The sequence below is a fragment of the Colossoma macropomum genome, unplaced genomic scaffold, assembly GCF_904425465.1.
Source record: "Colossoma macropomum unplaced genomic scaffold, Colossoma_macropomum, whole genome shotgun sequence".
In the NCBI taxonomy this organism is placed as follows: Eukaryota; Metazoa; Chordata; class Actinopteri; order Characiformes; family Serrasalmidae; genus Colossoma; species Colossoma macropomum.
The window spans coordinates 49,300,851-49,322,511 of NW_023494787.1; the positions used below are offsets into that span (position 1 = coordinate 49,300,851).

Here is a 21,661-nt window from a genome sequence, read left to right on the forward strand (position 1 = left end):
CAAATAACAACTGCTCTGTGGGGGTCCTGTGGGGGTCCTGAGCATTGAAGAACAGAGTAACAAAGTATGTAGAGAAACAGATGGACTACAGTCTGTAAAGTGCTCCTATATGGTCAGTGGAGCTGATAAAATGGACGATGAGTGTAGATACATGGGTTTTAATGTTATTGCTGACCGGTGTTTGTTATGCTGTGTAGCTGGGGCAGCTGCTGGCCGCCACCTGTAAGGAGCTGCCAGGTCCTAAAGAGAGCCGGCGCGCGGCTAAAGAGCTGTGGGAGGCGGTAGTGCAGATCTGCTCCGTGTCCAGCCAGCACAAACGGACCAACGACGGGCGGGTCAGCCTCATCAAACAGAGAGACTCCTCGCTCGGCATCCTGCCCAGGTGAGGGAGCACAGCAGACACACAGTGCTGCTCCTAAAGCTTTTCTGGATGTTATTTTTTAATACAAACATTTTTTCACATTCATTTTTATTTCGTTTGAGGACGACTGTATCACGCTTGTAAAGATTTGACACAGAACTACTTTGGGAATAATACAAACACCTGCACATTTTGTATCTCTGTGTCACTGAGGGCGGAGAATAAGAAGTTGTTACTTCTAAAATGGCAGCTTTTCAAACCTTTAATGCAAATTCGTGTAAAATGTTATGTAAAATAAGTCATTTTGGACTGTTTCTATTGGATTGTTCATCACTAAATATCTCAGAGTGTAAGAGACAGTTTGTATTTTTAAATGAAATATAAAAAAAAGACAATCGAAAAAATCAGTTAGTGTTTTTATCTGACGGTAACGAATATAGATTTCCTGTTGATTTTAAAACACAATCATTCACAAGTCCAGTAATGAACCATGAGTCAATTTATACAGTTTGGGTGAAAATTTATTGATGAAAACCTCTTTAATAGAACTGAGAAGTAACAACATGATCAATCTCTCTCTCTCGCTCTCGCTCTCTCTCTCTCTCTCTCTCTCTCTCTCTCGCTCTCTCTCTCTCCCCCTTTTTCTTTTGGTTTTTTTTTTCTCTCTCTCTCTCTTTCACTCTCTCTCTTTCTTTCTTTTTCTTTCTTTCTTTCTTTCTTTCTTTCTTTCTCTCTCTCTTTCTGTTTCTTTTCCTTTCTTTCTGTTTCTTTTTCTTTCTTTGTTTCTCTTTCTGTCTCTCCCTTTTCTCTGACTTGCTCATTCTTTCTTTCTCTCTCACTTTTTTTGCTCTTTCACTGTTTCTCTTTCTATCCTTTTCTCATTCCCTTCCTATCTTCCTTGCTCTTTTTTCTCTTTTCTCTCTCTCTTTCTTTCTCTTTCTGTTTCTCTTTCGTTCTGATCTGTCTCACTTTTCTCTTTTCTCTCGTTTCTCTCTTCTCTTTTTCTTTTTTCTTTCTCTCGCTCTTTTTTGCTCTTTCACTGTTTCTCTTTCTTTTCCTCTCTGTGTCTTGCTTTTTTCTCTTTCTTTCTCCCCCTCTCTCTCTCTCTCTCTCTCTCTCTCTCTCTCTCTCAGGAGTAAATTCATTACGTTTGTTAAAAAGCTGAGGGTGAGTTTGTGAAGCTTTTACCTGCTTTCAGATTTCAGTCTGAACTCTGTTCAGTGAGAGTATATAAGCTAATAGTGATGATGACTGTTCTATTGTCCAGGAGCCTTTAGTGCTGACCACCCTCATCTCTCTCTTTGTGAGACTGCACAGTATCGTCCGCGTAAGTGGAGATCATCTGTTTTTACCCCTCAGCAAGAGTTTAAACCAGTTTAGACAATGTGAGTTCTAGACTTTAAGCATTAAACACAGCGTGACTGATGAGTCTCTTCTAGGATGACATTGTGAATGAAGTGACTGCAGAACATCTGTCCATATGGCCGTCCTCCCTGGCCAAGTAAGTCACTTCTGGCTTTTTTTATACATCTTCACTGTCAGAACCAAACCTTGTATCTCTGTTTGTTTTTACTTCTAATTATGTACATTTTTTTTCTTGTCGTTTACATTTTGTGAAAATTTCAAGATGAATGGACAAACAAATGATTCAGAATTACTCAGGGGGAAATAATTCTCATCCCCAAAAAGGGTTCTGTGTACAACCATCTACAGCACATTCTCCGAAAGAACCATTTCATGATAAGGGAAATAGCTGGATTCACTCATTAAGAGTGTCTGGATACTTTTGGGAATCTGCTCTGTGTTTACAATCGGAACACTTATGTGCCAAAAGTATTATTCAGGCAGTAAATATGAGATTATTGATGTTTGTTGTTTGCTTCTAGTATTCAGGCTGTGGATGTGGAGGCTGTTGCAGTTACAGTGAAGGAGCTGGTCACCTACGCTCTGACCCTCAACCCCAACAACCAGTCCTGGCTCATCACCCAAGCCGACATTTACTTTGGCAAGTTTCAATGAACAAAATTGATCTGGACTTTCAGAAATCTTTGTCCAATCAGTTTTGACTTTGTCCAATCAGTTTTGAGCTACTTGCTTTTTTTTATTTGTAACTTCTACTAAATTTCCATACTGGAATTATACCAACAATGTGGCCAAAAAAAAATCACGATTTCCCTCTTTTGCACCCCAGATGTAGCCAGCCAAGACATATTTGGTGTGTGAAGTTGGCTTCTTTAGTTTTGAGGAGCTATAAGGCTAAGAACAAATTGAAGCGTATGACCATTTTGCAAATTAGTCCCTAAACTGTCGCATTTGCCTCAAAACCACTGTTGAAGGAATTCTACTGATTTTAACAAACGATTAGGATGTAAACAGAGCCGTTCAGAGTGGTTTGGTGTGAAACGCTCTGTTCTAGAGTCAGAATCGTTCTCAGTGGTGGTGATAGGAACCAGACGTCCACCTCTAAAAGCTCCCTCACAGAAAGATACTACATCATGACCCTGGGTTCTGATCACCACCACTGTAAAAAAAAAACTGAGTCTATAAGTTACATTTCACACTAAACCTCATTCTAAAACATATATTTATGAGCATATATTCCTATATGGTTTTGGTGGAGGGGTACATGCAGGGCGCTGTACAGCAAAATAGTTGGTGGTCTTCCCCTTTAACATATAAACAAAGCCTTTCAGAGTGATTTGATCTGAAGTGGTTCATAAACATGGACAAAAGTACTGCTGAGTTTCGCTGTGCTATGTACTTTAGTCTATATTTCTAGATAGTAGTGTATCATACATTGATAGAAACCACATGATCAAGTCTATTACAGATTACTGAAAAGGGGAATTCCACCAATTTTTCAAAATTCGGTTTTGTTTTTGCCAAACTATCGCTTTGATACTCATTTCTTTTCCCTTCTGTCCATGTTTTCTGAGCAGTAACCAACCAGTACTCTGCTGCCATGCACTACTACCTACAGGCAGGTACGGTGTGCTCAGATTACTTCACCAAGCCTGTACCGCCAGATGTCTACACCGACCAGGTGGGCCCAGCACCACCAGACATCGCTTCTGTACTTCTGCACTGTGTCAAGTTTAGAGCAACAAATTCTTTTTAGGTTTACAGCCAAGAATCTAACTTGTTTAGCCTGTTCTTTCAGTTTTTAGCTACACAGAATTACCCTAAAATACAGCTCTTCTTACCCTGTAACCTGTTCTTACAGGTTCTGAAGAGAATGATCAAATGCTGCTCTTTACTCAACTGTCATACTCAGGTAAGAAAGCACAGTGAGTTAAAGATTTAGTCTGACTTTACAGTTTTCTTCTTCTACTTATTATTATTTAAATTTAAAACTTGTTTTGTTGGTTGTCTATATAAGATTAACACATTCTCTACAGAGAACATATTTAAAAATATGGCATTTTCTGCAAATTTTAGTGCACATTTTCTGGTTATTTGATTAATATATTGGAAAAAAAAATGCATGAAATCTAAAATGTGCCATAAATTTTGTACAGCCCAGTTTTTTCCCAGTGTGTTAAAATCAGCACATAAACAGTAATTGTGCATTAAAATGTGCAGACGTGTGTCTCTGTAGTGGATGTCTTAACATGTTTTCAGGTACAAAATCAACAAAACATGGAATCTGACCGGGGCGTCCAAACTTTTGCATACAACATAACCATATTCCTTATACACTGATATATGTGAATGAGCTCTGTTGCCCTACATTGTGCTTCATTCAAAAAGCAGCCTGGGCTGAAAGTGTCCTTATAACTTCAGCGTGAATGGGCGGAGCTAAGCTGCTGTTGCCTGCTGTTTAGTTGAAATGTTTTGGTTTTGTGAGATCACAAAAAAACTGGCAGTTTTTGCAGACAGTGGCTGGAACTGTATGTTATAGAACTTGTTTATTACACCATGTAAGTTGTGGGGATTTGGAGACCTCTCTGGTGGAAATGTGTAATAGCATGTAACATTCTGTAGCGTGGGCTGTGCTGCGGACCCCTTCCCCGAGTGGATGAATCTGATGAACAATGGTTCTTCAAGGTTTTTCAGTAAAGAAAATGGTTCTGTAAAGAACCATGAACACTCAAAGAACCCTTGATTAAATGGTTCTTTGCATTGTGAAAGTGTTCTTTAAATTGATGGAGAATGTGCTGTAGATGGTTCTATATAGAGAAAAGTGTTCTTCATTATTACAAGCTTGACATTGTAACAGTAGAAGAACCCTTCTTGGTGCTATATAGAACCCCTTTTCAAAAAGGTTCTGTATAGAACCATCTACAGCACATTCGCCATCAATCTGAAGAACCCTTTCACGATGCAAAGAACCCTTTAATTAAGCATTCTTTGAGTGTTCATGGTTCCTTATAGAACCATTTTCTTTACTAAAGAACCCTTGAGGAATCATCATTTTTAAAGATTGTAGTGCTGCTTTTAGTAAAACTCTTATTTTTAAAAAGTGAAGAAACGTAGGTTTCCCATGATATCAGCCCTTTAAACGGAACCACTTGGCTTTTGCAGGTTGCTGTTCTTTGCCAGTTTCTGAGGGAAGTTGACTATATGACTGCATTCAAAGCTCTTCAGGAGCAGACCAGGTATGAAAGGACAATAAAGTTTTGTTCAGTTTTGTATGAATTGTGTTAGTTTTAGATGAATCCATGTCCTTTTGTTTTTTCTTTTTGTCTTCCAGCCATGATTCTATGGATTCGTTCTACGAGTACATCTGGGATGTGACCATTCTGGAGTATTTGACTCGTATCCTTTGAATTCCATGTGAACGTGTTTCTCTGTTAATCATAACTCAAATTTAATCTTAACTCTGTTATACAGACATCCATCACAAACGTGGGGAGATTGAGAAAAGGCAGGTCGCTGTGAGTATCAGATGAGCTCTTGTATATCAAAGCCTTTCCGTACACTATTTGTAGAACACAGTGCACTAGAAATGAAGAGGCTGTTTACACTTTGCATTAACATGCACTTTGTGTTCATATCTGGATAAACTTTGGTCGGATTCCTTTTACGCTTTTCGCTAAAGTGTGTCCACAGTGTGGCCAGATGAGGTCCGATTGTACTTTTCCACATAAAAATCACATCCGGATATGCGTTGTTCCATTTTACCTTTGTTTATCCTTTGTCCATTAAAATATTAATGGATAAGCTCAGTTCGGAGGCTTTCATCAGCGTGGGGTGTATGAAGGCTCCTGGTTCGGGTCTTCTTTCAGCCCGGCATACCCTCCATCCTCCATTTCCTTGTTTATTTCCTCATCTGCTAGTCAGCGGATGCGTTCCCGCTCATGTAATTGTATACGGATAATGAAAACAGATTGCATTTACACCTGTGTTAAATGCGGTCAAGATTCAAATTAATCAGATTGAGGTTTGAGTAATCTGATCGTAATCTGCTCACGAAGACTACATTCACATTACAATCCTCTTTGCTCAAATCTGATTTTTTGCACAAATCCGATCTCTCTGACACGCTGGTTCACACTCGTTTAAATAAGTGACTCAAATCTGTTATTAATGTGAACGAACCAGTGACCTGAAATGACCTGCATGACCACATGCTACTCAGTAACGTCACGTTAATAAACCATGTGCGTCATGCAGTAGAACAAACAGAACGAGCTTCGCTGAGAAGATAATTAACTCTGATCAGCTCTAAGCTTCATTATTAGAGCGAGACGAAGGAGAAAAAGGTGAGATGAGCTGCTTTGTCACAGTTTACAGGCTTTCACGGCTGTTCGGCGCTGCTGCCATGGTAACGCTGAATGATGGTGCACGCGCAGCGGAAAAAAAGCACATGAATTCCGATCTGAGCATTTACACTGAGATTGGATTTGAAAAGATCCAGTTTCTGTGTCCACACAGCCCTGAAAACACCAGATCACATTGGGGCAAACAGTCGGATTTGTGCCACTTCCAGCTGGTAATGTGAAGTGTCCTGGGGAGTTTAGGCTACGTTCACCTTACCAGGTTGAAGTGGGACAAATGCGATGTGATCTGGTGTTTTCAGGGCTGTGTGGACACGCAAATCTGATTTTTTTCAAACCCGATCTGAGCCACTTCCATATGTGTTCCTAGATCGGATACGTATCCGATTCATGGTCATGTGACCTTCATGTGAAGCTCAGATCGTGTGCCATCATTCAGCGTTACCATGGCAGCAGCGCCAAACAAGTTAAAGCCTGTAAACGGTGGAAAAGCAGCTCATCTCACCTTTTTCTCCTTCGTCTCGCTCTAATAATGAAGCTGAGAGCTGATCAGAGTTAATTATCTTCTCAGCGAAGCTCGTTCTGCTCGTTAGTTTGTGCTGATGATGCTCGTGATTCATTCACGTGACGTTACTGAGTAGGATGAGCTCATGAGGGTCATTTCAGGACGCCGGTTCGTCAGATTAATGACAGATTTGAGTCACTTACCTACACGAGTGTGAACCACTGTATCAGAGAGATTGGATTTGAGTAACGAGGCTTGTAATGTGAACGTATGGAGCCACCTGGCTTTTTGTGCAGTCAAGCAAAATCTGAGCATGATCCGATCACCAAAAATGCATGTTAACGCAGTGTAAACAGGCCCGAAAAGTGAACTGAAACTCCAGTGCTCCTGAAACTCCTAGTTCAGTGAGGATTTTGCCCATTTCAAATGCTGTGGAGGTGTGTAACTCATTACAGTCCGTATCTGTAACTGACATTTTCTCTGGTCTGTGTGTTCTCTGAGCTCGCTTGAACACATCTGAAGAATGTTTTTAACGCAGTTTAACTGTATATCTAAATAGTTTTTAATTGCTTTGGGCTGGTTTCCTGTCAGAGGATTAAGGCCAATCCTAGACTATATTTTCCTTTCAGTGGAATATCAGGATTCAAAAATACTGTGTAGACTCACTGTTTAGGAAACTAACCCTTAATTTATGAAGATGTTTGATTTTGCCCTCCAGAAAGTTACCTGCACCTCACCCAGTGAGAGAACACATTTATATATATATATATATATATATATATATATATATATATATATATATATATATATATATATATAAATAATAATAATAATAATAAATATATATATATATAATTAATTTCTTGTTTTTTTTAATTGTATTTTTCAAGTATTTTAGTAACACAACTTTGTTATAAAACACAATTTTTCACATTGGAAACCCAACTACCCCCTTTAATTTGTATAGTGCTTTGTCTTTTTGTCCCCCACCCCACCACCACCATTACAAAAATTATGGGCACCCCTGCTAGAACAGATATTGCTGACAGAGCACCACTGTGTCATTTTTCCTATTTTATATTGAACGTACAGCGCTGTGCAGAACTCTTAGGCTTCTGAGAAAATTATATATAGAACTTTTTATCTGGGCAGAGCAAATACAAATAAATAGTTACCATCTAATAGTTTATTTAATCATCCTTCATTAAAATAAATCAGGTTATGTAACTGAACATTGCATGTGGTGGCTGGAGAGCAGCGAGAAATCAGGAACCAAACTGGAGTTGTTCATAACTTTACTGGAAACAACAAATTCCTATTATGCTTTATTGTATTTGTTAATTTGTATTTATTCTAATATTATATAATGTTTTTACTGGCAAAAACACACTTGGGCTACGTTCACAAAGCAGGTCAAAGTGGCCCAAATCTGATTTTATTGTTTGGCTGTTCAGATTATCTTTTAAATGTGGTCTGTATGTGACTTCAGTCTGAACAGATCAGCTCTTAAACTGACCCGCATGCACTAAAGATCAGAGCGTCACGCTGCTTCACGGCTCATCCAGAGGTAAACAATCACGACCGCCAACGAGCGCCAGTCGCTCCCGGAGGATCAGCTTCATCTTCACCAGCATCACAGGAGCCATCATGAAGCTTCACTGACCGCTGGGCTCATCACCCAGAATGCGTTCGAGCCGTAAAAAGGGCGCGGTCACTTCTTTGGTTCACGTCCTCGGATTCTTTAAACTTTGCTTTCAGACTTTTAACTGTTCTTTGACGCTGCAGCCTCGTTCTCCTGCGGCCGCGTTCGGACATTTCTTTCTAAATCTCTTTGAACACGGAGGGGTTTGGATGAGTCTCTTATAATTTTGGTACAGAAACATCAGCCATGTTTATGAGACTCAGCAGCGCGAAATGATGACGAGTGTGAAGTTGGATTGACGTAAAAGTCACATGAATTCCGATCTGGCTGTTCAGACTGAGTCACATTGCCGCAGATCGGATACGTATTGGATTTCAGTACCACATATGAAAGCGTCTCAAATCAGAATAGTAAATGTCAGATTCAGTGTGTTTTTGCTGTTCACACTGACACACATCTGTGTCGCATATGAAGAAAAAGATCAGATTTGGGCCACTTTTACCTGCTGTGTGAACAAAGCCTTACAGTCCAGATAAATAGTTTGAAACACTTTCTATGACCGAGTAAGGCTTGTATGTACTGTAGTTGTTGGACATGAATGGGTTAATCTCGGGGAAACAGACATTTAACAGTCACCAAACAGAACACAAGTACCCGAATGTGCATCAGGTTCTGATACTGAGCTCTGATTTGAACAGATCAAGGCTATCGGACAGACGGAGCTGAACTCCAGTAACCCTGAGGAGGTCCTGCAGCTCGCTGCTCAGAAGAGGAAGAAGAAATTTCTTCAGGCCATGGCAAAACTTTACTTCTGAAGCAAACTCTCAGAAAACAAAATGTACATTTTTTATTTTTATTAAAACACAAAAATAAATACCATCAGTAACTTTTTTAGTCATTTTTCTGCACATTTCTTTTACAAATATTTACACTAGACTTAAAAAAAAGAGATCTATGATCATATTATATCCACATTCACACTCATTTTAAAAAGCTACAATCAGGAATTGCTGAAGGAGCACCATGACTGGCTCTCAGCCTGCTTTGTAAAAAAAGTGGAGAATCAACTTCCCTGGTATTTCAGCAATTTCTAACTCGGGCTTTGGGGTAATAATCATAAATACTTAATTTCTAATGCCTTTAGCAAAGTGAAATAGGCAGATTCTGTACAAAGCTTTATCAAATACTGTACATACTTCACAGAAACGACAAATCAAGTTTACAGGAGTTCAGATAGCAAAATTGGAAATTATTCATGGAATAGTTTAAGACATGGTAATTTTGGTCCTTTTTCAAAAATATTACAATTTTTTTCCTCTTAAATAGAGTATTGCACATTTTGAATGGCTGTAAAGGACTCAAACAGTGTGGTGTAAGCAGTATTTACATACACTAAAATTCAGGATATCAGATCACCAAGTGATTTAAATTCAAATCTGATTTTGGAAGTAATGCTTTGTCTCCCAAGTTGACCACATATTGAACAAAGTAATTAAAAACAAGCATTTCTGCACTCTATCTGGGCAAGAAAGTAAAAAAACAAACAAACAAACAAACAGAGAAACAAACACCCTGAGGATATGCTTTGTCCATATCTTCGGCAGATCAGTGCAGTTACTGACTATGTTTCAAGAGGATAAACTACAGTTCAGTTCATTGATTTTCTGTTTACAGGCATCTTTTTTTCTGTCCTACAAAAACTTAATATGTTCATCTCCCAAACTCACTGTAATTAAGTCTGTTTCCACCTGTTGTGATAGCTTTAAGCCCTGGTTTTGGCCAGGTGCTGGCTCTGGTCCCTCAGTGTGAGCTGGATTTCTCTGCACTGCTGGGTGGTGTTGGAGGGAAGATCCCACTGATGCGAATAGTGCATTTTTGCTGAGCTTCGTGCTGTAAACAGAAAGACAAACAAAAGGTAAAATAAGCACAACTGGTTCTGCAACAGCACCACATACAGCAAGAAGAGCAGCGGCCGGATTCACAAAACTTAAGAGAGAAAACGACACACTAAAGGAATGAAGTTAAGTATTATTCTTAAAAAAAAAAAGATTTTTCTTAACTTTTCTAAGAATAATTATAAGTGGTAGTCCTGAAAAAGGTGCTCAGAAATGATAATCTTATTAATTATGTAAAATCTTATAATCTCTATTTTCTTAACGTCACAACAGTCTCAGGGTGCCTACACACTAGTAGCTGACGCAGTGTCAGAAACGCAGCCCCCCAGTGTATTTCAGTTAGGACGCTGCGTCAGTCCGTCAGACTAGAAACGTGACTGCGTGCAGTGAAAAGACGCATCGTAGAGCGTCAATAAAGTTCAAACCGTTTCAACTTTTGCTGCAACGGATTCTGACATGGAGGCACGTCAACCAATAGAAACGTGCAGGCAGTTCTATATGAATTCTTTGCCTTCGTTGTTGTCTGCGGCCATTGCCAACATTTTCTTTTGATGGTCCATATTTCTTTATATCTGGTCCAAATGTTTTGGTTCCTGCTGGATTTCAAACTGTTCAAACTCCACCAGCTGTGTACACGACTTCTAGACCCCATGTGTCAAACACGAGGCCCGCGGGCCAGATCAGGCCCGCCACACGGTCCTATCCAGCCCGCAAAATTATTTTAATTTTCTATTAATATTAGCCCATTTCACCATTAGCTGCACTACAGTTCCCAGCATGCACTGCACTATCGCATCTCGTTTTTATTGCAGTTTTTTATGTTTTACCTTCCTTTTGGCGCTGATATGATTAAACTGAAAAAAATGATTAATGGAAATATGGCATAATTACTGATAATCTGTAAAACGTAAGATATTAATGGTTTATATGACAAATAACCTACAGCATGCATAGAAAACACAATTTAGATTTTCTCAAAAAATAAAGAAAATAAATAAAGAAAATAAGACTTTTTAAGAGAATTTGTGAGAGTTTTTTTGCATTTAGGAACATTTTATAAAGTTTGTCTTCAGATTTTTTGTCATGTTTTTTTCTTTGGAAAGCTTTTGTGAATCCAGCCTCAGATTCTACAGAAGGTAACATCAGACTCTGGTCTTTGGATTAGAACTACAGGTTTAAAGGAACAGTTTACTGAAAAAATCTAATGGACAGAACCTTACAGCTTTTGGTGAGGTATGAGGTATAACTTTTCCAACACATTCTTTATATGGAAAAACTTAAATATGTGATTTTTCTGGTAATCTTAGTGCACAATTAACATTTTTAAGAATTTTAAAATGTAACATTTTGGAAAAACATAAAATATGAAATATAGATGTGCTGACACTTCGACAGGCCACACTGTTTTTTTCCCCTCCCTTCTAATATGATAAATAGAGCAAATAAACATTAACTGTGAATAATAATGTTTTTTCTATGATGATTTGTACTTATTTTCATTTCAACAAAACACGTCATTTGACCAGAGGTGCCCAAACCTTTAGTGTAAAACTAAAGAAGCAAATATCAAACATGTCACTGTAAATTGGATTTTTCTTCAAACCACTGCTTTCATTTTTATTTCAGTTCAGCCTCACTAATACATTTGAACCAGCTGGAATATAATCTCACCCTAGAGAAAATACCCGGTACCTAAACGAAAGTTCTTAGTTATAACGATGCTCAGTACTATTTTTCATTAAATTAAACTCACCAGCATGGCGAGGTAGTCGGCGTGGGTCTGAATGTTGTGTCTGTCCTCAGAGGAAACTTTACTGAAGTCTTTAAGCTTCGCGCTCTCATAACCCGTCATGGTCTCTATGAAGGGAGCCATCCAGTTCACACAGCTCTCCACCGCCTCCCACGTCAAACCTGCCGCGGGACAAAAGGGCGTCAGGTCTCTGACTGCTAGACCACTGAGAGATTTCCATGAAAGATGGTAAATGAGGCGATACAGTTTTTAAAATTTCCGTAGTTTTAGACATTTATTGTTTTCTGTTCATTGTTGTTTTTCATTTCCAAAAAGTTGCACCCTTAAAAAAGGGAAATTCGACTTGTGCATACATTAATAAGTTCTGGGGTCGGATCTGCTCCGAAATTAAGCTTTTTTCACATGTATCTGTGCCTTTTTGACCCTTAGTCCTAGTTCTAGGAGCATCATTTAATGGAGCCTCTGCTGATCAAGATTTACTGATTATCCCCGCTGTTGCAAGAAAACGCATCTTGGTCAACTGGACTTCGTCTACACAACCTAGCATAACTCAGTGGTGTAAAACAATATGTAATATCCTCCCCCTTGAAAGATCAGCTTATTTAGATAATAAAAAGATGAAGTTTTATCAAGTTTGGGGCGAGTTCTTGGATTTCACTAAACCAGCTATTAGGGATGTGCTGCAGTGTTGGAATGGAGTAGGTTTTGGTGAACCGGACTGTGTTTTTGTACCTTTGTGTCACCTTTGATATTAAGCTACGTTCACATTACAGGCCTCATTGCTCCAATCCGAGCAATGAGGCCTGTAAGTGGGCAAGGTAAGTGACTCAAATCTGTCATTAATGTGATGAACCGGCGTCCTGAAATGACCCTCATGAGCTCATCCTACTCAGTAACGTCACGTGAATGAATCACGTTCATCATCAGCACAAACTAACGAGCAGAACGAGCTTCGCTGAGAAGACCATTAACTCTGATCAGCTCTCAGCTTCATTATTAGAGCGAGACGAAGGAGAAAAAGGTGAGATGAGCTGCTTTTCCACCGTTTACAGGCTTTAACTTGTTCGGCGCTGCTGCCATGGTAACGCTGAATGATGGCGCACGTGCAGTGGAAAAAAAAAGCACATGGATTCAGATCTGTGCGGCACATTAAGGTCACATGGCCACTAATCGGATACGTATCCGATCTAGGACCACATATGAAAGTGACTCATATGTGGGATATGTCGGATTTGAAAAGATCAGATTTGTGTCCACACAGCCCTGAAAACATCAGATCTGAGTCACATTAGGGCAAAAAATCAGATTTGTGCCACCTCAGTCTAGTAATGTGAACGTAGCCTTAATGTTGATAATACTGATTGCAGTACCACTGATATTTCTTATTTACTGTATTTATATTGTTGCCTTCTTTCTTTTTTTAATTCTCAGTATGTCATTGTACTGCATTATACATAATATCGCACTCTGTATCTTATCTGTTTGCTATAATAGACAAGACTGGGGGGGTGAAATTCCACAGATTTAAAAAAATCTGCATAATTCAATAACTGAGAATGAGGTTTGGTGTGAAAGTTAATTATAGAGAAACTCAGATTTATTTACAGTGGTGGTGATGGGAACCAGGGGCCACAGTTTCTTCACCTTGAGAACTGGCACCTGTCTGAGTTTCTATATATAATGTTGATAATGGTAAAATAGTGTTATATATTTAGCTAAGCTTTAGAGCTTTTCAAAACTGTTGTAAAACAAGATCTCGGACATCAGGCAGTGAATTCATAACCATTTTTCGTGTAACAACTTTCTGTGAGGGAGCTTTTAGAGGTGGACGTCTGGTTCCTATCACCACCACTGTGAACAGTTCTGACTCAGTAAGTTTCTCTAGATCAGAGTGTTTCACACCAAACCATCTGCAGAGACATATGAAGATACTTTTAGATTAAACCAAAGGAAAAGTGGACGTTAAGCACCAAGTTGTTCTTACCTGATACCTTTTGTACTACATCAAATGATATGAAGTGGCAAAAAGCTGCTGCAGCCAGCACTCCATATTTAAAATCCAGTGAGTTGATATCGAGGATGCACAAATCTAAAAGCTGAGAGAAAAGCAGAGTTTTCTGTAAGCGCAGAAACGGTGGGCATTTCTTTATGGTTCTGCTGTTCAAAGAGAAAAGTCTTTAAACAAAACATCACATCTCAGGTGTCAGAAAACTAGGGAATATTGTTTTTTAATTATAATAAATAACTACTTTCATTTTTTCAAAGTGAAGAGTTTACATACCTGTGTGATCTGTATGTAGGTTTCTTGAGAAAACTGTGGCACCAGTAGATTAGTGAAGTCATAGACTGAGGCCATCTGAATATAAAGCTTCATCCACGAGACGACGGTTTCAGGACAGAGGTCCCAATTTAATGCCTGTGTAAGTAAACGTGTTATTGGTGAATAAACAAGACGGCATATTTGGCATGTATGTGTCACCATAACCGCAGTCACAGTGTAGTACTCCATTCATTTCCAAGCACAAGTGAGAATGAGATCCATCATATTGTGACATACATACTTTTAACATAATAAGCTCCATTTGTAGGATCTCTTCTTCTAGACATGCTCCATCGGTGACATAGGCCAACTCCGCGATTTTAGGTGGATAAATTTCCTGAAAGGGGAAAAAAGCCGAACATTGAGACTCCATCCTGCTTATTAATCATATCTGCTTATTAATGATCATCATTTTTACTTTGCTGCATATCTACGTATCATATCTGTTTACAATTATTTGGAGACTGGTGTTTATAATTATTTCTACTGTTATTTTTCTCAATTTTATTAGTATTTATAATCAAGTTACTTACATTTCTTTAATTATGTTTATTCATTACTATACCTTTACTTGCAATACTATTCTTTTGCTGCTGTAATGTGTGAATTTCCCTCTGGGATTAATAAAGTGATCTGTCTTTCTATCTATGTGCTTTAAAGGATATTTAGTAGAGCTCTAAAACAGTTTGCTTGGCCAATGAATAGTTACCTCAATTTTAGAGGCGATAAAAAGTGCTGTAATGCCAATGAGCTGCAGCCGCTCCTTTTGCATGTCTTCTTGGGTGAGCATGAACCTGTCAAAGAAGTCCTGTGCCAGATAGAACGTCTGTCTGTGAAGGACGTAGGCCTCACATACCTGGACAGAGAAATTCAATAAGTTTACCATAACAGTGTCCTAACTTTGGTCAAAGATGTACACAAGGTCATTTACAGTAGTTTGACGCTGGTTGAGTGATTGTTCACAGTGGTGGTGATGGGAACCAGACGTCTGAAGTGTTTACGCCGCTAAAAGCTCCCTCACAGAAAGTTGTTACATAAAATGTTTGACATTTTTTGTTTGAAAACATTCAAAATACATTAATTGCAGAGAAGGTAAATGCAGGGTGTTGTGAGGCAAAATAGCCTCAAAAGAAACTGACTAAATAAAATGTCTATATTAGTGTTGTAGACATGGTGACCCCTGGTTCCTATCGCCACCACTGTACGGAAATCTTTACATTAAGTTTCTCTAAAATTAACCATTTCTCATGTTTACATCTCAACTACTGAATTATGCAGAAATTTTGAAAAATCAGGGGGATTCTCCTTTAATAGATTATACATAAGGCTAGGAGTGCACAATGTATCAGCAGGCAACTATTTTAAATTATAAATTTATATATATAAATATATAATAAATATATATTTATAAATTATAAATTATAAATATTATAAACTGGTCCATTATTGAAATTACAACTGATACTGATTTAGCTATGGCTATGTAAAATTAATCAAAGATGCATCTATAGAATGGTAATGTAGGTGTAATAAGCACGGTAATGTAGTAATAAATGCTTAACTGTTCCATGTCTGACCACCTGTGGCTATGTAAAATCAATCACAGATCCATCTTTAGGATTTTAACCCCTTAAATTCCCAAGCTCATTACATCCAGGGCTTATTATCCCCTAATTAAAAGGAAAAAAGTGCACACTGGTTGAGCCATTCTTAAGTTATAACAGTTAAAGTCTGGATATTCTAGCAGGTCTTGGCCATTTACACCCTTTATATATGGGTTATAGTGTTAATAACGTATCAAAGAAGTAAAATTTAGTTGTTTGAACCCATTGGTGTTACTATTTATCGTTAACAGCCTAAAAATTCAATATGAGTGCAACCTTAAATTATGTCCATCTGAACGCAGATTAAGATATGAACGTAGTCTGAAATCTGATAATTAAGGAATATGTACCTCCATCAGCCAGTCGAGTAGAACTGCTCTCATCTTGGGCTGAAGTCTAGGATGCCTCTCCAGACTGCTTTTAGTGTGCTTGTACTTTATCTCTTTACTCAGCATTTTCACCCACACGTCCTCCGAGCAACCCCAGCTGATGGAGCAAAATCAGAAATAAAAACTGTGAGTATTCAAAGCAAGGCAGACTAGTTTTACAGTCAGAGGAAACACCTGGAAGGTAAGATCACTGATAACAAGTCCTGGACATATTATGGAAATCCTGGAAAAGTGTAAAGTTGGGCTGTTAAGCCACAGAGACTGCATATTTTAGCATATTTTAACTGCTAATACCAAAGTTTTGTCCACTCATACCTGCTGGAATGTCTGGAGTAATGTTACAGTGGTGCATGTACACATATGTGAACGCCTGGTAGAGCGAGGCTCCATTAACACACCACTGCAGTGTGCAACGTTCACGTCTAATGTTTCTGTAGAACTGCTGATCAAATGATGAGCGACTGAGGAAAGGACTGTGCAACTAAGAGTTACTGGGAGGAGTTTTTGTTGTACTAGGAGGAGTTTTGGTTATACTGGGACGATTTTTGTGGTACTGGTAGGAGTTTTGGTTGTACTGGGAAGAGTTTCGGCTGTCGAAAGTGGCTCAAATGTGTCTCAGACCTCCTGAAGTGATTTGAGCGAATGGATTTGTATCTGTTTTAAATGCATCTTGGGTGCGTTTACACATTTTTATGTGGTTTTGCCTCCAGATATAATCCTGATACTCAAAATCCATAAAGTGACCAGGTGTAAACACGGTCTGACAGGCCCAACACGAATGACTTGCTTGACCTATGGTGACAGAATTGCTTACAGCAGGGGTTTCAAACTCCACTAAAAGGGCCATTTTAAAAAATCTCAACAAATCAGAGGACCAGAGAACACCTAATGCTTTTATTAAATTTTTAAATAACATTTTGCTATAATCTGATCTGGCCAGTGAAGCGTCAACAGTGAAATATAGAAACTTGTAGTAGACTAGAAATTACATGAGTAAAATTACGATACTTTCTACAGAGTATTAAAATACTTGAAATATATATATAAATATGTATATATATATATATATATACATACATAAAAAAAGACGTCCCGCAAGGTAGGTCTTTAGATCTACCGATATGCTTGAACTGAACACCTGGCATCTTTTCTTTGGCCCCATAGATTGTTGTAGGGGTACGGAGGTGGAAGTGAACGTTGGGAATTGTAGTAGAGGACATTGTGAAACTTTAATATAAAGTTAAAAATATTTTCGCAGGCCAGAAAGGATTGTGTCACAGGCCTGATCGGTGTTTGACATATGGGGTGTTCAGCATAACACAATGCTGTCCGAAGCTCGCAGGCCTGGTAATGTAGGTATAATAAATGCTTAACTATTCCATGTCAGACCACCTTTACACCCAACCACTGCAAGCCAGTCCTGTTTTTCACAGATCATTAATGACCTCATCTGATCTGCTGGAATAACTGACCTGAGTCGAGGCAGAGGAGATGGCCGAGCGCCTTGTGACAAGCCCGGCTGCTCAAATGTGTCCTGTAGCCCCTCCATCGGGGTTTCAATGAGGACTTCAGCCTTACATGTTCCCTCCTGCACCCGCAGATTCTAAAAGGGTGGAGATATTATTATGTTGAGCAACAGCAGAAGCAAAACTGTGAATTCAGCTAATCATACAAAACAGATGACTAATACGGTTCTTAGAGCCCATTGTTTTTTTCCCCTGGTCTATTTATGACGTAGTTTTATGTTATTCATCGTCACAGAACTATTTTCCAACCTCTCTTTGTCCCATAGAAGTAAACACGCTGCTCTGTCACTGTGTGTGAGACTAATATATTTTTGCCATCAAGCAAAAAACCTTGTAATCTCCATTTTTGTAACCCTTTTTCACTGTGTTAAAATTTCATCATTTCATGTCAACAGCAATGATCCAGAATTACTTGGGACACAATATACATTAAATTCTGTTACACATGAACGTTTTTCCTTCTCCTGTGAAGGAGATTATGGAGGTACAAGTGACGAGATGTAACTGAAGTCAGCTGGAATTGGCTGCCCATTCAAAAAGAAGTCTGGGCTGAAACGCTCCATGTAACGTGAACTGTAAGCTGCTGAAGGCTGAACAAGCAGACATGTGAACGAGCTGCTTTTCATGACATCACAAAAACAATGACTGAATAACAGGCTGTTTTTGTAGTTCATCTTACAGATGTAGCCTGTATGGACTGGAGAGCGAGCAGCATGTTTTAAAACTATAACAAATAGGGCAATATGACAATATATATTTTTCTTGTAAGCAACGCCTCTGACAGCTGTAGGAGACGCTCAAGCCATTTGAACGTTTTTACTTCTTACTTTGCCACAAACAGAAAATGGACACTTTTAAGATCACATTTGACCGACAGCTGATTTGGTCAGACTCTGAAGATGAGACGACACTAAATTCCCAAACTGTCATCACCACTGAGCAGCTTTTCAGTCGGCAGCTGAGACAGAAGAACAGCTAAACAACCTGGAATCAGCCAGAAATGAACCCAACACCATTCGCCAAACTAAATGGGCTGTAAGATGCTTTACAGACCGGCTGGAACAAAACAACATTAATACTGATCTGGCAAAAACTGACAAAACTGAGCTGAAATTGATATTGCGGCAGTTTTATGGCTCAGTCTGATTTGGTCAGACTCTGAAGGTCAGACTACACGTTTGGCGAATGGTATTGGGTTCATTTCTGGCTGATTCCAGGTTGTTTAGCTGTTCTTCCGTCACAGCTGCCGACTGAAAAGCTGCTCAGTGGTGATGACAGTTTGGGAATTTAGTGTAAGCAGCTGGAGAACGAACTGCCGGCTGTGCAGCGAGTGGGCGGAGCTCGTTACTCTGACGCAGCAACAAGCTGCTTGTTAAGGAACTATAATTTGGTGAAGGACCTGCGAACATTATTAAATCCCATGTTCACGACCCAGTTTATTAATTTCCTACTTTATTCATTTAACTGTTGTATAAAAGCCTTCGGCTCGTGCCAGCGACCAAAATCACAGCCGTGATGTTATTTCGCAATAACACACTCCCTCTCGTGTGGAATTGCTTAATATAATATGCCTTTCTGAACATATTGTGCATATCATCAGTACCTGTAGAACACTGGCCAACTGCCTGTTTTGTTATAAAGAGAGCGAAATCAGTCAAATCTTGAACAAAAATTACTGCATTCAGTTTTTTGATAGTATATAGAAAAATGGTTCTTTGTTCCAACCGATCAGTTGTGTTATTATATTGTGACGTTGTGTAACAAATGTTTAAATACTGCATAAAATGCTTAAGAGGGAAATTTAGTGTTCCATGATTTGGGCCCTTCAATAAAGACGGCAGGGTTAAAACCTTACCTGAGTTTCTCCACTGAGCCTCTTCAGCGTCTTCTTCCTGTTGCACTGCTGTAAACATGACAGGGGCGAGTTAAGGCCTGCGCAGCCCAAATACAGTGCAGAAAAGGGTCTCTTAAACAAGATCAGCGAAGTGTACAAACCTCCTTCTTTATCTTTGCTATCTTATCTGCATGTCTGCTTCCATTCTCGTGTTTAGCTTGAAGCCGGCCACTGCAAACAGAGCCAGAGTGAGAGAAGTTAAGCTAACTCGGAAAAAAAAACAGCAGACACAAAATGTACCAGGGCCTTTTCTCACCTTCTTCTGGTCATTGTGCTGTTTGTGGAGTTTTAATGTAACGGGAGAAGTCCTGGAAGAGGAAAACAGGGATTAGTTATTGGAGATATTGGTGTAATTATTCCAGTTAACGCTGATTCAGCTGTGTGGAAAGAAGTTAGCTAGGTTAGCAGATGAAAACAATAGCGAGCAGCCCACTTAGGTCAGCTACTGTAACCTACATAATCGTGCTTTTTCGCCATTTCGACGCGAATAAAGTGGTTTTATATGTGGTTTTGCATCATATAAGAGTCCTGACTGTGTTTTGCTCAAGGGTAGAAGGGATTAAGTGGAGTGTTGAGGGGGTTTATCTGCAATTTCGGAAGCACGTAACGCGCCAAAATGAACCCGGGCGATTTGCAAATAAGCGGGTGTTTTCAAAAAAAGTACCTGGTTTTCTTTCACAGCACAGGACATTTTGGATCACATTCGCAGCAAAACTGCTCGAGAAATGCAAAAACTGTGCCAAAACATCCGTAAAAATACATTAAAAACACATTTCTCTTCATGATCTTATCTTGTTTTTTTTTTTAAGTCCACTCCTACTGTCCCTCCAAATCTTTAGCCAGCTAACGTTGAGTTGACTAAGTTAGCTAATGCAGTTCACGACTGACCCCAAATCGCTCGTTATTTAGTAAAAAAGTTACTTATCATGCTGTAAAACTAACCCAGCAGGAAATATAACTATTAAAATAACCAGTTAAACACATCTGCGCGCAAAACTAACTTGCAGCTCCAGACAGACTCGGCTAGCGTTAGCTAGCTGCGATAGCCAGCCAGCTAACAGCACAAAATGAAAATAAAATACTCCCCAAAAGCGGTTTAAAGTTGCAGCTAATGCTCATTACAGTCACAGAAGGGCTACTGTATTTTAATAAAGGCAAAATGCTAATAAAACTCCAACAGGCTGCAGTGGAGAGGCTCCTCTAGCTTACCTCTTTGGCGGAGTGCAGAAGTGACTGACTGGCGCCGGCGCCAAGTTCTTTATACCGGGAGGAGCTTTCGACCGGCCGCGTCCCAAATGGCTCCATACTCCCTACGTAGTGCACTAAAATAAAAAAGCTCCTGCACAAAAAAGGCGCACAGATGCTTAACAAAGCGCAAGCTGGGATTGAGCTACGTGTGAATATTTTCGCATTGGACTTTTTATACACATTTTGGGTGTAAAACCCAAATTTCATAACTCACGTAGTGCACTACGTAGGGAGTAAGGAGCCATTTGAGGTTCGGACGCCGCGCATATTCGTCCCGCTTTTTACATATCTACTCTATCACATGCTGTTTTTTAAACGTTTTTCTGCGTAAAGCATAATAAGCGCCCATTTAATTGACACGTCTTTAGCTAAATTATACCATGACTTGCAGATCAAATTTAGATCTGATTTTCGCTGTAATCGTTTAGTCCGAGCGAAAATGTTTATTTTTCCTCTTTGTTTTATTTTCCGCTACACTTAAAAGTGCAAAGCAATCGCATATCTGACCATTTCCGCCTCTAATATTTGTCGGTTGTGTTCAGTTAAACCTGTCGCTGTTATTTTCAAGCCCCTCGCTCTGTCATCGCGGCTTTCCTCAGAGGGAGGAGCTCCGGACTCTATTGACCAATCACAGATCAGGGTTGCCGGGGCCACGTGCGTTTCGCTCAGAATGTAAACAAATGAGCCAGAAGAGAACACGTGGGCATTTAACACAGCAGGATGAAGAGACTATATAGACTATATAGACTATAGTTCTATTATTAATAGTATTATAATTATTATTTTATTATTTAGACGGACAGCTTA

At 39.2% G+C, this 21,661-nt stretch overlaps 2 protein-coding genes across 3 annotated transcripts in view; one reads left to right on the plus strand and one right to left on the minus strand.

Annotated features, from left to right (window-relative positions):
* ints8 (integrator complex subunit 8) overlaps positions 1-9,107 on the plus strand; it is a 28,598-nt gene extending 19,491 nt beyond the window's left edge. For both annotated transcript variants that reach the window (XM_036567688.1, XM_036567686.1), the window contains exons 18-28: positions 198-382; positions 1,495-1,528; positions 1,629-1,688; positions 1,801-1,862; positions 2,248-2,366; positions 3,301-3,404; positions 3,585-3,635; positions 4,886-4,959; positions 5,055-5,119; positions 5,195-5,238; positions 8,927-9,107. In XM_036567688.1, the coding sequence (XP_036423581.1) occupies positions 198-382; positions 1,495-1,528; positions 1,629-1,688; positions 1,801-1,862; positions 2,248-2,366; positions 3,301-3,404; positions 3,585-3,635; positions 4,886-4,959; positions 5,055-5,119; positions 5,195-5,238; positions 8,927-9,043 (915 nt within the window). In that variant the 3' untranslated portion in view covers positions 9,044-9,107. The remainder of the gene's footprint in view (positions 1-197; positions 383-1,494; positions 1,529-1,628; positions 1,689-1,800; positions 1,863-2,247; positions 2,367-3,300; positions 3,405-3,584; positions 3,636-4,885; positions 4,960-5,054; positions 5,120-5,194; positions 5,239-8,926) is intronic.
* Positions 9,108-9,194: 87 nt separating this feature from the next.
* Positions 9,195-20,890, minus strand: LOC118806219 (G1/S-specific cyclin-E2-like). The gene is made up of 12 exons (XM_036567689.1): positions 20,816-20,890; positions 19,863-19,914; positions 19,708-19,777; positions 19,568-19,615; positions 17,659-17,789; positions 16,148-16,283; positions 14,903-15,049; positions 14,435-14,530; positions 14,155-14,289; positions 13,858-13,969; positions 11,877-12,034; positions 9,195-10,118 (listed from the first exon to the last, which is right to left on the minus strand). The coding sequence occupies exons 2-12, from the start codon at positions 19,874-19,876 to the stop codon at positions 10,029-10,031; spliced, it is 1,137 nt and encodes a 378-aa protein (XP_036423582.1). The 5' UTR covers positions 19,877-19,914; positions 20,816-20,890; the 3' UTR covers positions 9,195-10,028.
* Between the last annotated feature and the right edge of the window lie 771 nt (positions 20,891-21,661).

Coding starts and splice junctions, on each gene's coding strand:
- LOC118806219 (XM_036567689.1), bottom strand. Junction 15,050..16,147: donor TACTCGACTGGCTGATGGAG/GTACATATTCCT, acceptor TTCTCTGTCCAG/GTATGTGAGGCCTACGTCCT. Junction 14,531..14,902: donor TTATCGCCTCTAAAATTGAG/GTAACTATTCAT, acceptor TTCCCCTTTCAG/GAAATTTATCCACCTAAAAT.